Source organism: Berghia stephanieae, chromosome 4 (genome assembly GCF_034508935.2).
Source record: "Berghia stephanieae isolate SIO BIC M18660-M18661 chromosome 4, UCSD_Bste_1.3, whole genome shotgun sequence".
Classification (NCBI taxonomy): domain Eukaryota; kingdom Metazoa; phylum Mollusca; class Gastropoda; order Nudibranchia; family Aeolidiidae; genus Berghia; species Berghia stephanieae.
In genome coordinates, this window is record NC_088363.1 from 65,362,234 (window position 1) to 65,377,917 (window position 15,684).

Below are 15,684 nucleotides of genomic sequence, written 5' to 3' on the forward strand. Positions count from 1 at the left end.
ATTATTAATTTACAGATTCTAACAATATGGCAATTAATAGATATAATTGGATTTTAAAACAGAGACAGAAAACCCGGCGTAATTTCAAATGCCTCTTTAAAATGTAAACTGTTTTCTCGTAATTAGATAATTGTTGATTATCAGCAGCAAGTTGCAGTGCCTGGTGTGGAATGGATTTGGAAGGTGTAAGGCAGAGGTGCTATGTCTACAACTGCCTCAGAAAGGAAGCTGGCGCGAGATGGCACCTGCTGAGGTTTAGAAAAATTACCATTGTCATAAAGAAATGTTTGGATCGATGACACAGACGATGTGTTTGGACTATTTTTGAGTATTACTTTGTAGCGTTAAAGGCTTTTGGCCTTACCACTTTTCATTTTTCCTCCACCCCTGTTTCTTTCTTTAGATTATTTTTTTTGTGGTAGAATCATTTTTGTTTTTCGTATGGTTCGTTTCTTAAATAAAAAAGAAAGATTGTATTCTGATGACAATAAAAAAAATCAGAATAAATCAATTTAGATTTAGATTTTCTTCCCTCTCGTTCGACTTTATTGTTTCATCCATGGTGTCTTGTTTACAAAGGGAAAATCCAAAACGTTATATTAATATTGCTTACAAGAAGAGTCAATCTTACCTATCCATGGCCATTCTGCCAACCGGAATCGGTCAGGATAACAGAGTTCAGGGTCGTTTGAATCACTCAATGGACCTGACAAAACAGTTATAAGATTAAAGGTTAAAATTCATTATCATTTTCAGTATATAGATGTGTATCATAGACAATGAGAGTTGCGTTGGGAATGGGATGAATGAAGGGCAAACTGTTCAAATTTCACACATGGCTTGCTTTTGATTTAGTAAAACCGATAATTTCTACCAACTCCTCACAACTCGCAGCCAACTTTTCCATAGACGAGAATAGAATTAGTAGATTGGAATTATTTTGAACTACAAAACAAAATGTACACAAGAGACCTATCCTTTTTCTAAAGGGTTGCCATCAAATGGATTTTGTTGCTTCCGTAAGCAAATGTACGAACATATCTCACAACTTTGGGAACGAATATGATATGAGAGAGGCTGCCGATAGCCCAGCTGATAGAGCACCCACATGGACTGGGATCGATCAGGATTATAAATACCCCCCCCCCCCCCCCCCCACCCTTGTCCACCTAGCAGTTGTTAAATAGCTGGGTCTGTTAGATCTGGCGCAAAGTACTTTGCGATAGACTAATATCCTATCCAAACTGTAACAAGCAATTTCTATTGCGTGTTTCATGCTAAAGTAACCGGGATAAACTCCGACTCCTGGGCCCTAAAGGCTCGGAAAGACTACTACTACTATGATATATTCGTATCGTATCGAATCGTATCGTACCGTATCGTTTAATGCTAACAGACTATGCTCTGTGTTACTTTCATGCATCGATACAATTTATCAAAATTATATAAACAACATTCAATGTTAATTGATAATATTGAGTGAGTATTAAATCTCTAATACATAAACAAGTGTCATAGTCAATATTCGTAGTATAATAATCTCTATTTGCATTCATTTGGCATGTCCAACTAATTAAGATAACTGAAAGTTTGCAGTAATTATTGACGAGCCCTCTGGATTAAATATTCGATAACACCTTTATAGTAATATGCATTTACACACAGGTACACATGCACACACACACACACACACACACACACACACACACACATATATATATATATATATATATATATATATATATATATATATATATATATATATATGCTGGATTTCGTTACCTTCATAGATCTGAACAACATTATCACTTCTTTTGACAAACTTCATGCACGTAAAACTATGGGTTCTGAAATGAAAAACAAACCACAATCATGAGATTGATCTAAAATGATACGATGAATATCAGAAACATTACGCAAGAAAAGCTATGGGGATGTTCATAGAAATATGTAAGTCTTAACATTAAAGTAGCATCTAATATGTTTCCCTAAGATTACTAAGTAAAGTACAAAAATTGGATGAAATAATATTGATCGTCTCAAGAAAAAACATTGTCGCCATTCAATGAAAAAAGACGTTTGGACTTTGGCCACGAAACAACGTGTTTTATGAAGACAGATCGACAGATTATGGTGTCGCTCGTCTTATCAATAGGTCTTATTCCTGGGACTTATTTAGAAGTCACGGACATACGCACATTCGAGGGTGGGGGGTGGGGGGGATTTATGGACATAGGCTTTATATCCAAAATGAAACAATGTGTTTTGTTATTACATGGAAAATTGCCCTCTGCTATTTTTATAGATCCATCTGATTTGCTTTATCTAAGACAGCTTTATTTTGCGCTATGAAGCTTCATTTAAAAATTGCAAGTTTTAGACATAAGATAATTCAAGGCCTCTAACCTTTACATACAGGTATCTATTTTAGGAGATATTATGGTTGATTAATTGCAAAAATACGAACGCAACGACTGAAAAAGCAGTGTACTGGTCTCAGTCATTTTGGTTTGTCTCCAATTCATGTGCTTTCATTTTGTTCATTCGTGGACTAGATTCTACTTCCAGTTCAATCACTTGGACATCATGTTTGATTTCCGTGGAGATCGCGACTTTGTTTTCTTGTCTAATTATGCCGCTTTTACTTTTATAAGTAAACTCCCGTACTATGGAAAGACACGTATTTGAAAATTTGGCCAAAAAACTCGTCCTTTAAATATCGATCAATTTAAACCACCTTGCAAGGTCCTAGGTTTGAAAGGTTTTTGCCAAAATGAGGGTAATTCAAATTGATCGATATACGGGGGATGAGTTTTCAGGCCAAATTTTCAAATACGTGTCTTTCCAGAGTACGGCAGTTAACTTGTTAAAAGGCTGTATATTTGTTGGAGTTTTTTGTTCGTTTGTTTTTGTTTATTGTTTTAGGGATTTTTTTTTTTGGGGGGGGGGGGGTTATTTTGTTTGATTGTTCGGTAATTTTGTTGTTATCTTCATTTTCTTGCACAAGACATATAATCGATTACTTCATTTATCTAAATATTCAAATACTATTTAAAATAGAGCAGTAAAGCTAGGTGCCCCAGACGTAAACAATAACAAGTTGCTAGTGATTTCCATTAGGGACCGGAATAATTTACGCACAATATAGGTCTCCCAATTTTGTAGTTTGAGTTGTAGGCAATACACTTTCAGTATTGAAAATATGTTTACATAAAATCTAACAGTTGCAGAAATAATAATATAAGGCTAAATTATTATGAAAATCAGGCTCCGAATAATTCTCGTTTTGTTCACACCAGCGCAATAATTTGCTCTGGTCTAAAAATAGATAGACTGTAACTTTTGATAAATTTAGAAAATTTTACCTTTTGTTCCATAAAATATCCATATCTAGACATTATTTGATGCATGATCGAGTATTTATGAATATGTGTTTCTTTTGCCACCTAACAGCCAAATTTTAAAGGTTATTTTTTTCTATTATTTACATTGGAACGTGAGCTGTCAAGACAGGAACATGTGGTTTGCCACGTGCTTCTCGACCTTTGTTTACGTTTGGGGCACCTAACTTTACTGCTCTATAGCCAACATCGTTGTATGCATTTATTCCACTGCTACATATATACCCACCTATCAGCGCTGTACTGGATAACACGATATGTGTTCAATCCTTCCTCACTGATGCACGTGCGGTTATAGACGAGCGTCTTCTCCGAACACGACCCAAAACTAGACTTGTAGGCTCGCCTTGGACTCCTGCCACAGTTCTTCATATTACGTTCACGGTGTTTTCTTATTAATCCGTTCTGGGTGGATAGTCAGAGAAAGATAAACAGTTTTATTGGCATTTTAAAACCACCTTCATTGTAATTGAATTGATTTTTAAATTAATATTGACATATAATCATATCGCACGTATGTCGCACTTACCGTCCGGATGTGTCATAGGTAAGGAATTAAGAGCAAGAAGTCGCCAAAAGATTTGTGTGGCTATGTGGTCTTGTGGTATGACACTCGCTCTCGGATCGGAAGGTCCTGGGTTCGAGCCGCGCTCGGCGCATAGTTGAGTCCTTGGAAAAGGCTCTTTACTCACTTTCTCTCACCGTACTCAAATGTAATATGAGTACCTGGTCGTTAACAGCGTCGTCTCTGTCCGAATACAAATAATTGTAATCTCGCCTAACAGGCGTCATGTCCCGTCCTAAATGTTAAATGTTGCTGTTGGCCAGGGACTCCCTGTAAAGCGCATTGAACACATTTAGTGGATATTGCGCTATATAAAAGCTCATTTTAAAAATATTTTTTAATTTTTTATTATTTTTTATTTTAGTGTAGTGAAAACGTTATTCATCATGTTGGATTACAGTAAGGGTCAATGTAAAAATAAACAAATAAAATAATTTACCTTGACAAATATTTCCTGCCTCTCCACCCATATTGGCTTGTGACGCAGGTTAAGCCACCATTTTCGAGTCGACCAAATCCTTTTGGGCCCATCAGGTGGAGAACTCTGAAGGAATTGTGGGAAGTGGCAAGTCTCCTCCGGCTCTGTGATAAATAACAATGTGAAATTGAATGTAGGCGTCAATTTAATTACAAAAAACCCCAGATCAAATGGACGTTTCAGGTTTCCCCTTTATCAACAAAACAGGATGAATGAAACACCGTGGCTCTGTGGGATATTATGACCAGTGACATTGTTTTCAAAAGCGAAAGTCATATTATCACATATGAAAAATTTACGACTTGACCTTGTCTAGAATAGCTCACTCAATTGCCTATTGGCGTGTAGGATGTGCAATGAACGACATCCAGCGATTTTTTTTCTGACTATTTTAACTATATTCTAGGATTACGAAATGTTGTCCAACCCTTAACTTTCCACTATTTCCTTCTAAATTGTCACGGGTACTCCTTAAAAACCCCGAAAAGAGGGTCCTAAGATAACTAATCTCCTTCCTGTACAGAAAACGGTAAAGCATGCTGGTGTCAAGACCGGTAAATTGTCCCTATCGGGAGCCTCTGTGGTATAATGGTGGCACGTCTGACCTGTTACAAGAAGGTCTGATGTTCATTCCCCAGTAGAGGTAGTCAGAATTTTTGGATTCTTTTTTTTTTCTTCTATTTTTCTTTCTTGCTTTGACTGGCACCTTTCATACACACTTGTTCAGATCTTTATCTTACACTGGTGACTGCTCCTTAATTTCTTAATAGGATTTATAAGTGGAGCGTTAGTCAAAATTGCAGATTACTTTCCACTGTGCGGCGTTGCGGTCATCCTACTGTGGCCGGCGCAAAGTTGAGTCCTTGGAAAAGGCTCTCCGTTCACATTTTTTCTCATCGTACTCAGGTGTTCACTTAGTTAAACGGTTTTGTTTTATACACACATTTTCAAAAATTAGTCTTACACCGGTGTCTGCTCCACAAAACGTTCAACCATACAGCAAATTATAGACATCGGCTACCCATTTACACCCGAATAAATAAGGAGATCAGAAAAAGGAAAATTCAAACATAATGCAGAATCGAACCAATCCCTACTAAGATTCCTGCGGTCTGACGAGTGAGCTACGAGACACCTTAGAGAAGTGCTGTTTTAAAATTTAATAGAACGATCCATTGTTTTGTATTCAAGTTTATATCATTTTTGTTTTATTTGGAAATAGAAGCATATATTTCCCAATCAATACGTCAATCTGTCTCTCCCTGATATGTTTTTCTTCATCATAATGGCAATAAATGATGATATTTCACTTCTGGCTTACTTTTCATCAACAGAAATTGAAATATCTTTTCCCGTCAAGATTCATTTGATTATACCATTGTCTGGTATAACGTCTGCGCAAATATTATCAATATTCATTTATTCTTGTAACTACCAATCAAAACCATGAAGACTTTTCTTTTTGAAGAACAGAATTGATTTTGAGCTCCATGCAAAACGTCACTTCCTAAACTTCCCTCCGCTCTTAAGACATTGGGTAATTGAAAAAAAAAAGGTTTTGAGAGGATTCTAGTTATTTGCAATGCAAAAGAAGATTGATTGTTATGCGTTGTAACCGTGTTTGGGTAGCCTCAGTGGCTGGTCCTGGCACTCGCAACTGTGCTGCTTATAACTATAGGATAAAAGAGTTATGGTAAAACATTCAAATTAGCATGTGATGAGAGAATAATATCAAACAAGCCGGCAATAATGTTGCTAGGCTATCCCCAGTGCCTTATCAAAGATCTCCCTTTGCCTTTGGATCACATACTGTATCTCAGTTTATGGCTTTAACCCGATAGCCCGAATGCAGTACTCTGGGAAACGTATTTTAAATTTGGCCAGAAAACACGTCCTTAAATATCGATTGATTTAAATGACTCATCATGGCTATAGCTTTCTCTCTCTCTCTCTCTCTCTCTCTCTCTCTCTCTCTCTCTCTCTCTCTCTCTCTCTCTCTCTCAGGTTTGATAGATTTGGCCAAGATTAGGGTGATTTAAATCAATAGATGTTTGAAGGATGAGTTTCCTGGCCAATTTTTAAAAACGAATCTTTAAAGTAAGTCTTAACTCTATGGGGATAGACTATCATTGAGTTTTAATTCATCATAACACTTGAATTGTTGATTCAAATCCCAGAGGGCTTGATATTATTTGTTTATATAAGGCGGGCGGACTTAAATCAAATTAGATATACAAAAATAGAAACGACCTTATTTGTTGAATTAAACAGTTCGAAATCGGGGGGGGGGGGGGGAATAATCAATACGCAGCAACAATTGGTATTTTTGTTTTTCTCTAATAAAGTCGGATGGTTGGTGCACAGATAATGCAATCTTAGTGAAACCAAATAGAGGATATGGATTTTAATGTTGTGTACATGAAAGCTACTCACAATGTCCCTCTATTTGAACTTAAATTGCCAAGACATATTAAACAAAAACCATGTCTTAAATATTATACAGCATAGATCATTGTCAAACATCATTGTTTTCCCCTTCTAGATTATTGTCGTGGTATAATTAGTTAATTAAGTATATAACTTACTTTGTTATTACAAACAGTTTGCATCATGATGCAAATTAATTTGATGTTAGTGCATTCTTTTTGTTACTTGAACAATTTAATCTCTAATAAATGGTACCAGACAGAGATATTATGTTTACAGAAGAACAATTTGATACTATTATCCATATTTCTATTATTATTATTATTATTATTATTATTATTATTATTATTATTATTATTATTATTATTATTATTATTATTATTATTATTATTATTATTATTATCATTTAATCATCATCATCATCATCATCATCATCATCATCATCATCATCATCATCATCATCATGGAGCAGGTTATTATTATTATTATTATTATTATTATTATTATTATTATTATTATTATTATTATTATTATTATTATTATTATTATTACTATTATTATTATTATTATTATTATTATTATTATTATTATTATTATTATTATTATTATTATTATCATCATCATCATTATCATTATTATCGCTAGTATTATCGTCATCGTATAGTTAAAGCGCTGAAAACCTTAAACCCTCTTCCGCACTAGGACAGGACTGTCCTATAGAATTTAGAGAAATCTTCCGCACCTATTGGGACGGGACAAAACAGTCCCGTTGTGTCCCAAGCAGTTGTGAAATGCTACAAAATCAACGGGACAGGACTGTCCCAGTCCCGTGTTCATATCGTTCGTGATAGTATAAAAATATAGCAGTCTTCCGCACTAGGACAAAAAAGTCCCAGACTTGGCGGCGCCGTGTCAAAATTGAAATGCCTGTCTTTATTTTCTACTTTATTTTCTACTACTACTACTACTATACTACTACTACTACTACTACTACTACTACTACTACTAACTACTACTACTACTACTACTACTACTACTACTACTACTACTACTACTACTACTACTACTACTACTACTACTATTTTCTACTGTTGCTTCTGCTGCTGCTAATGCCACTAATATATTAATACCTACATCCCTTATATTTCGTATTTATTTCCAATTCCATTGTATTTATTTTCCAGCAATAGTCCACACTTTATTTTAGTTCACTGTCTTCTATACTGCATCACACAGTTCCTCCCCGCCTCCCCTCTTTTGACATAATTAAGTACGCACCTTTTATAAATTTCTATTGCTCTGTTTTAATTCGCGCTTCCTCACAAAGTAGCATACAATTTCCTGCCCACCATTGTTTTTGTTTGTGCATCTTAACAACGCCACGACCACATTATCTCATTCGTCTGTAGTTTTTAATGCATCATGTGTTGTTGATGAAAGGGAAACCCGAAACGTCCATTTTATCTGTTTTGGTATATTAAACTGAAGCTTACATTCAATTTCACCGTTATAATCTATTTATGTATTTCAATTCTGAATATAAAAAAGCAAGAACAATTCAAAAAATAATTCTATGTGATGAAACCACGTACAGAAGGCAGAGCAACATAAACATTTTCGGCAATTTAAAAAAGTATGTTTATAAATATAATTTAAGAAGTGCCAAACTGTGACACAGCAGTAACGTGTCTAAAACCGGTCGCACATCAATTCGGTAACTTGTGGGATCAAGTATCTTTATCTTTATTTATTTCGGGAATTCTCAATGAAAATATTTTTAAGTAAGTCCTTCTGAGCCACTTGGACTCATTGTAAGACAAATTAAGTCCTTTAGAGCCTTGTAGCCAATGGTGCAGGAGTTATCCCGGTTTCAATAGCGCGAAGCGGACAATTAACGTATTTGTTTGAAAACCTTTGAACAGGACGCTAGTCTGTCGCAGATTACTATCCCAGCTTGACAGGTACCCTTTTACACTTGAATGGACTGAGTGATTGGAGTAAATTTTCTTGCTCTAGAAAGTACAATTGGCTTCGGTCGGAATCGAACACAGAACCTCTGAGTCCAGAGTACAACGCGCTAACCATGGGCCATCTTGCCTCCTAAGCTTATAAATCCGGAACTTATCCATGTTTCTGTGGCGTTGAGCAGACAGATAACAGTTTAAATTTAAAAAAAAATAAAATTCCCTTTTTCATCCCATAGGGGAAATTTTTCTCGAGGGTCTATTCCAAGGGAAGACTGGAATAACCCAGGCGTCAGCCGCAACGCAGCGCCGCAAATTTAGCTAGGACGAGGTATAACCCAGGCGTCAGCCGCAGTGCAGCGCCGCAAATTGAGCTAAGCGAGGTGACTTAGTCAACTGATGCCTTTCGGGTACGAAGCATGCTGACTTTCTATTATCCTCTTGAATGATGCTAGTCCGTCAAAGATTACTTTCATCAGCGAACTGGTACTCATTTGCACCTGGGTAAAATGAGGTGATTCCAAGAAAGTCATTTTAGGATAAGATCGGAGATCACCATAGAGTCTACGGAATTGACCCTTGAGCAATTATTGGGTCATTAAAGGATGCACCCAATATTGTTTTCTCTTTCAATTTGTCTTTTTTTCCACGTAGTAAAGCACAGAAATATGCAATCTCTATTTCATCCATTACTAGTAGTAGTAGTAGTAGTAGTAGTAGTAGTAGTAGTAATAGTAGTAGTAGTAGTAGTAGTAGTAGTAGTAGTAGTAGTAGTAGTAGGTAGTAGTAGTAGAGTAGTAGAAGTAGTAGTAATAGTAGTAGTAGTAGTAGTATAGTAGTAGTAGTAGTAGTAGTAGTAGTAGTAGTAGTAGTAGTAGTAGTAGTAGTAGTGTAGTAGTAGTAGTTTTGTAGTAGTTAGTAGTAGTAGTAGTAGTAGTAGTAGTAGTAGTAGTAGTAGTAGTAGTAGTAGTAGTAGTAGTATAGTAGTAGTAGTAGTAGTAGTTAGTAGTAGTAGTAGTAGTAGTAGTAGTAGTAGTAGCAGTAGCAGCAGCAACAATAATATTACTCTTGCTATAAGAATATTTCATGATTATATAAATCTTATGTAAACAAATCCCATTGTTCAGTGTAAAAAATCATTATCGTCATGTCGTATCTTATGTTGATTCATAAAATGTGAATTATTAGAGTTGCAATTGCCTACAAATACACTTTTGAATCTTGTAAAAATAAATAAATAATGCATTCGCGCAGGTGTGTCCCGGGACAGTCCTGTCCTAGTGCGGAACCCCTTTTGAATAGAAGTTTTCTCCAGTGGGACAGGACAAATTTGTCCCGGGACAGTTTTGTCCTAGTGCGGATTAAATGCTCTGTGTAACTTTTGTGCATCGATACAATTTTATTGATTATATAATTAGTATTCAATGTCAATTAATTGATAATATTGAGAATTAAATATCTAATACATAAGTAAGTGTCATATTCAATATTCGTAAACTAAATTTACTCTATTTACATTCCTTTAGCATGTCCGACTTGTACATTCGAGAGTTTCAAATAATTGTTGTACAAAAGACAATAATATCCAATGTCGTGTTACATTATTCGTCAATATCAAATATAATGCTGGTAAGATCTTTATTTTTGTCTCAAACTTTAGATTATTCCAAATTATTATTATTATTATCATCATCATCGTTATCATTATCATCATCATCATCATCATCATCATCATCATCATTATTATTATATTATTATTATTATTATTATTATTATTATTATTATTAGTATTATTATTATTATTATTATTATTATTATTATTATTATTATTATTATTATTATTATTATTATTATTATTATATTATTATTATTATTATTATTATTATTATTATTATTATTATTATTATCATCATCATCATTATTATTATTATCATTATTATTATTATTATTATTATTATTATTATTATTATTATATTATTATTATTATATATTATTATTATTTTTATTATTATTATTATTATTATTATTATTATTATTATTATTATTATTATTATTATTATTATTATTATTATTATTATTATCATTATACAACATTGATGATTCCTGTCGACATCAGACGTTTGTTAGATAGATTATCTATATTCCCTCATGGAATGCCTAGGCGACGCCATCTCATGATACCGCGGGGAAGGGCGTAATTCTAAAAATCAATTATTACTATTATCACCATCATTATTACTATCGTTATTTTCATATTCATTATATTATACCTTTAAACAACAAAGCCAAAATTTAATTCATGCAGTAATGTTGAAGCGGTACAGATATCAGTTTGAAAAAATAATGACTGTAAAAAATGAATGACAAAAATCTATATGAAACATGTGAAATTGAGTTTTGTTATATTTAAATAACGAATACATGAGTTGTCATCTGGTAAATGATCACGTTCCATATCGCTTGAATTGACATCATATACCATGACATGATAATTATCAACCAGGGACGCTACCTTTAAGTGGATTGGAAGGTCATGGGTTCGAGTCTCGCTCTGAGTGGAGCATTGTTGAATCCTTGGAGAAGTCTCGTTACTCAAATTCTATCACCGTACTCATGTGTAAAAAGAGTACCCGACCGTCTCTGTCGAAAAAAGTGTAATATTGTCTAACAGGCGTTGCTGATGTCTAAGGATATCTTGTAAAGCACTTTGAGCTCGCATAGTGGATACTGCTCTATATAAATGCTATATTTTAATTTAATAATAATATAATATGTCGAGTATTCATAAGTAAACTAGTTTAAAATTCCATTTTACCATATTTTTTTTAAAACATAATTTATACACGAACATCCTTATCTTCCAAACAACAAAATCAATTAAAGCTAACAGTGAGTGAAAGAAAAATATAATCTCCAATACGACGGTATTCTGTTATTGTTCTCTCGTGCACACTTTTGCCGATGGGCAGATTATGTCAATTACGAGGACTCGTCACCTCGACTAAGGGTTACAAGAACTTGAGTGTAAAAACAAAAGAAATTACTCACAGTCAAGAGTAATGACTAATTCACCTTTAGTCACCAGAGCCTTCAAGACTATTTCAATGTGTTTTCTGAAGGTGTAAGACACATTCTAGTAAAATCGATAGGCTTGTAAATAATTATCTCTCCCTCCTCGCAATAAGATTATCCTTCTTGTATTGACCGCAGTAGAGGCTCTTGTCAAATTCAATAAGGAAACATCTCTCTCTCTCTCACTCTCTCTCTCTCTCTCTCTCTCTCTCTCTCTCTCTCTCTCTCTCTCTCTCTCTCTCTCGGGATGTCTCTCTTGTCTTCAGTTTTCTATCATGTCTTATCATATTTTTTTGAGAGCTCGGTGATTCTGTCGATAGAGCAGTTCATTAATGCACCTTCAGTATGGTTTTGATTCCTCATGAATTCAGAATTTTTATAACTTCTCTCAGTATAAAGAAGTTATGGACAGGTGGGTTCAATTTTGATTTGAGAGAAATCACTTTGCAATGACCCATCTTCATTTCAAATTAAAGCACTCAAATTTACCATCTATTATTCCAGGCAAAAGAACAAGATAAATTCTGGCATCACGAACGTCACCATAGAAAGCCACTGGACGAGTTGTCAAAGAAATGTTTCTCTCGTGCAAATTTATTTAGAATCAAAAAATAATTTACATTATACAAGGATTACTCTTTATGTGCAACTAAACCCTGGAGACAAATCTAAAGATTAAAATATTATTAGGTACAATAAAAATACAAAATGTAATACTTTTTTTCACGGTTTATAACTTTTTTTCAAAATGCAACAATACAAAGAGCCTTCTTCCTCATCAGCCTCCTCCTCCTCCTCTTCCTCCTCCTCCTCCTCCTCCTCCTTCTCCTCCTCCTCCTCCTCCTCCTCCTCCTCCGCCTACTCTTCTTCTTCTTCTTCTTCTTCTTCTTCTTCTTCTCCTCCTCCTTCTTCTTCTTTGCTTTCGATATTCCTGACATCCCATTGAGCACATAGCTCGTACGTATTCCATTACCACCGGGGTACTCCAACCATTCAACCTGACACGTTCCATCATTGACCAGACAGAGTTTTCTGTTATCCATAGTAAAATCATCTTTTGATTTTTCATTTTAATATAAATCTTTGATAATAGTAAAGGTTTTCTCTATAGGTATTTCATTTATTTATAAAATTGTCATAAAACATTTAATTCGCAACATTGTAGCTTTGAAAAATATTTTGCTAATAATTGCCACCAGGATACCTTACTAACGATTTCACTAAACTTTCGCGTGTTTGTGTGTTGACCTCAAGAAGACACAAGAGGGACACAAACTAGTTTGAACCACTTTCTTTGGAGTGGTGGATGACGCCGATTGTAGAGCAGTCCCTCTCGAGGCTAGGCAGAGCTGACGTCTCATTCGGGTCATGGGTTCGAGTCTCCATTGCCGTGAAAGTTTTTATTCTGTAGTGTCATCTGTCACTTCCATACTCACTTCATTTCTTGCTAACGTCTTTACTAGTAAATAATGTTATCAAAGCGTGCGGCTATGTGGTCTTGTGGTATGGCACATACTTTCGGACCGGAAGGTACTGGGTTCGAGCCTAGCTTGGCGCATAGTTGAGTCCTTGGAAAAGGCTCTTTACTCACATTTTCTTACAGTACTTAGGTGTAAAATGAGTACCTGCCATTAACAGCGTTGTGTCTGTCAGAAAAAAATGTAATATCGCCTAACAGGCGTCATGTCTCGTTCTACATGTTACGTGTTGGTGGTAGAATTAGTAGTGATAGTAGTAGTAGTAGTAGTAGTAGTAGTAGTAGTAGTAGTAGTAGTAGTAGTAGTGGAAGTAGTAGTAGTAGTAGCAGTAGTAGTAGTAGTAGTATCAGTAATAGTTGTAGTATAATTGTTGTTGTTGTTGTTGTTGTTGTTGTTGTGGTGGTGGTGGTGGTCGGTAGTAGTAGTAGTAGTAGTAGTAGTAGTAGTAGTAGTAGTAGTAGCAGCAGTAGTAGTAGTAGTGGTAGTAGTAGTAGTAGTGGTAGTAGTAGTAGTAGTAGTAGTAGTAGTAGTAGTGGTAGTAGTAGTAGAGCAGTAGGAGTAGTGGTAGTAGAAAGAGCAATATTAACATTTATTATTTCCTTTCCACGGGTTTACCATGCTGAATACGCTTCACAAATTCATTTATTTTCACAGCGAGCCAAATTGAACTATATTTCCATTTCATAAACCCAGTTATCGACGTTATGCCTAAATGCCTAAATTCAGGTACCCTTGCACACCTGAGGTAATGTGTGTAAATTGCCTTACCCAAGGACACAACGCCGAATCCAGCATTTGTTTTGATCATTGTCGTCCATCCCGGCCACTGACCACAATTAGCATCGTTTAGTTTTTCTGTACTGATGATCCACTGACTCCAATAGCAGTAGAAGTTATAGTTGTAGTAATGGTTGTTAAAAAAACAAGTAGGAGGAGAAGAAAGATCTGGAGAAAGAGGGAAATGGAGAAAAAAAAACAGGAGGAGGAGAAGAAGAAGAAAAAGAAGAAGAAGAAGAAGAAGAAGAAGAAGAAGAAAGAGGAGGAGGAGGAGGAGGATGAGTAGGAGGAGGAGTAGGACTAGGAGGAATAAGAGGAGGAGGAGGAGGAGGAGGAGTAGGAGGAGGAGGAAGAGGAAGAGGAGAAGTAGGAAGAAGAGGAGGATGGGAAAAGCGGCGAATCAAGTTAGATTGATGTTTTATATTATAATATTACTTGAATAAGTCAACAAAAAACAAAAATAATTCCCGCTTCATACCTGAATATGAACCGACTTACCTACAATGTCCAGCATAAGCAATACGACAGTGGTCAATAATGCACTCTGACATGACAAGCCATTCAAACTCTTAGGTAAGAAAAACATTTTCCCTGAAACATAAATAGACACGCAGTTGTTATCATCATCATCATCATCATCATCATCATCATCATCATCATCATCATCATCATCATCATCATCTTCATAATCATCATCATCGTCGTCGTCGTCCACATCATCATAATCGCCACCACACCACCACACCACTGCTTCTACTACTACCACTACCGCCACCACCACAGGAATAACGAAGAGCGCAATGACGTCAGTTTTGTTCCTTCTATACATCATAATAGCAGCCGAGATATTCCAGTCAATTTATGAAAGAGAGAGAGATAGAGAGTGAGAGTGAGAGAGAGAGAGAGAGAGAGAGAGAGAGAGAGAGAGAGATAGAGAGAGTCATCTAAGTCAAGACATTCTTTTCTTTTGTTAAAAGCTACCTCTTATGCGGGTCATTAGCATGGAGAGTATTAGGGCAAAAGTCAATTCTTATCCCCCACTTGTGCGAGACTGGAGATATACCGTCCTATTCCTATCCTATCCCATATATAAAGTAAATCTCATAGATCACGGAGAGAGAGAGACAATGTATATCGACCTGTTGGGGGAGTAGAACCTTAATGATCTTGACAAAGCTAATCAATAGTTCGATGAGGTTAGACACTCGGTTGACAACGATAATATAAATAGGTGGTCTTCTGATCATATTTTGTAAATATTTAATTAAACATTACAAAAAATGCGATACTGCTGCTGTTGTTGTTGTTATTATTGTTGTTGATGATAATGATGATGATGAGGTTGATAATGAAAATGGTGATGATGATGACGACGACGACGATGATGATGATGGTGATTTTAATTACAATCCACGCATTGATAGTTATGTAAAAAGAGAAAAGATACATAATATGAGTGTTGTCACCAAATTATATTCTGAATGATTATCTTTGAATGGCTGCAACACATCTTTACAGCATC

At 35.3% G+C, this 15,684-nt stretch overlaps 2 protein-coding genes across 3 annotated transcripts in view; one reads left to right on the forward strand and one right to left on the reverse strand.

Moving 5' to 3' along the window:
- The window catches only part of LOC144972078 (uncharacterized), a 131,441-nt gene that overhangs the window by 44,663 nt on the left and 71,094 nt on the right, over positions 1 to 15,684 (reverse strand). The window contains exons 2-6 of the mRNA XM_078913167.1: positions 14,661 to 14,753; positions 4,406 to 4,548; positions 3,631 to 3,806; positions 1,783 to 1,847; positions 632 to 706 (exon numbers count right to left, since the gene is read on the reverse strand). Of these exons, the coding sequence (XP_078769293.1) occupies positions 632 to 706; positions 1,783 to 1,847; positions 3,631 to 3,806; positions 4,406 to 4,548; positions 14,661 to 14,748 (547 nt within the window). The 5' untranslated portion in view covers positions 14,749 to 14,753. The remainder of the gene's footprint in view (positions 1 to 631; positions 707 to 1,782; positions 1,848 to 3,630; positions 3,807 to 4,405; positions 4,549 to 14,660; positions 14,754 to 15,684) is intronic.
- Positions 8,241 to 12,561, forward strand: LOC144972077 (uncharacterized). 2 transcript variants are annotated; one of them, XM_078913166.1, is made up of 3 exons: positions 8,241 to 8,343; positions 10,362 to 10,464; positions 12,412 to 12,561. In XM_078913166.1, exons 1-3 carry the CDS (start codon positions 8,287 to 8,289, stop codon positions 12,426 to 12,428), a joined length of 177 nt encoding a protein of 58 aa, XP_078769292.1. In that variant the 5' UTR covers positions 8,241 to 8,286; the 3' UTR covers positions 12,429 to 12,561. The 2 variants fall into 2 exon arrangements, with proteins under 2 accessions (XP_078769292.1, XP_078769291.1); XM_078913165.1 differs by having other exon boundaries at positions 8,253 to 8,504.

What these genes read in the sequence shown, in the direction of transcription:
- LOC144972077 (XM_078913165.1), top strand. Translation starts at nt 8,392, where the DNA reads ATGTATTTCAATTCTGAATATAAAAAAGCAAGAACAATTCAAAAAATA. An exon ending in ATTTTCGGCAATTTAAAAAA is followed by an intron (nt 8,505 to 10,361) that starts GTATGTTTATAA and finishes ACATTCCTTTAG; the next exon opens with CATGTCCGACTTGTACATTC. An exon ending in CAATATCAAATATAATGCTG is followed by an intron (nt 10,465 to 12,411) that starts GTAAGATCTTTA and finishes CTATTATTCCAG; the next exon opens with GCAAAAGAACAAGATAAATT.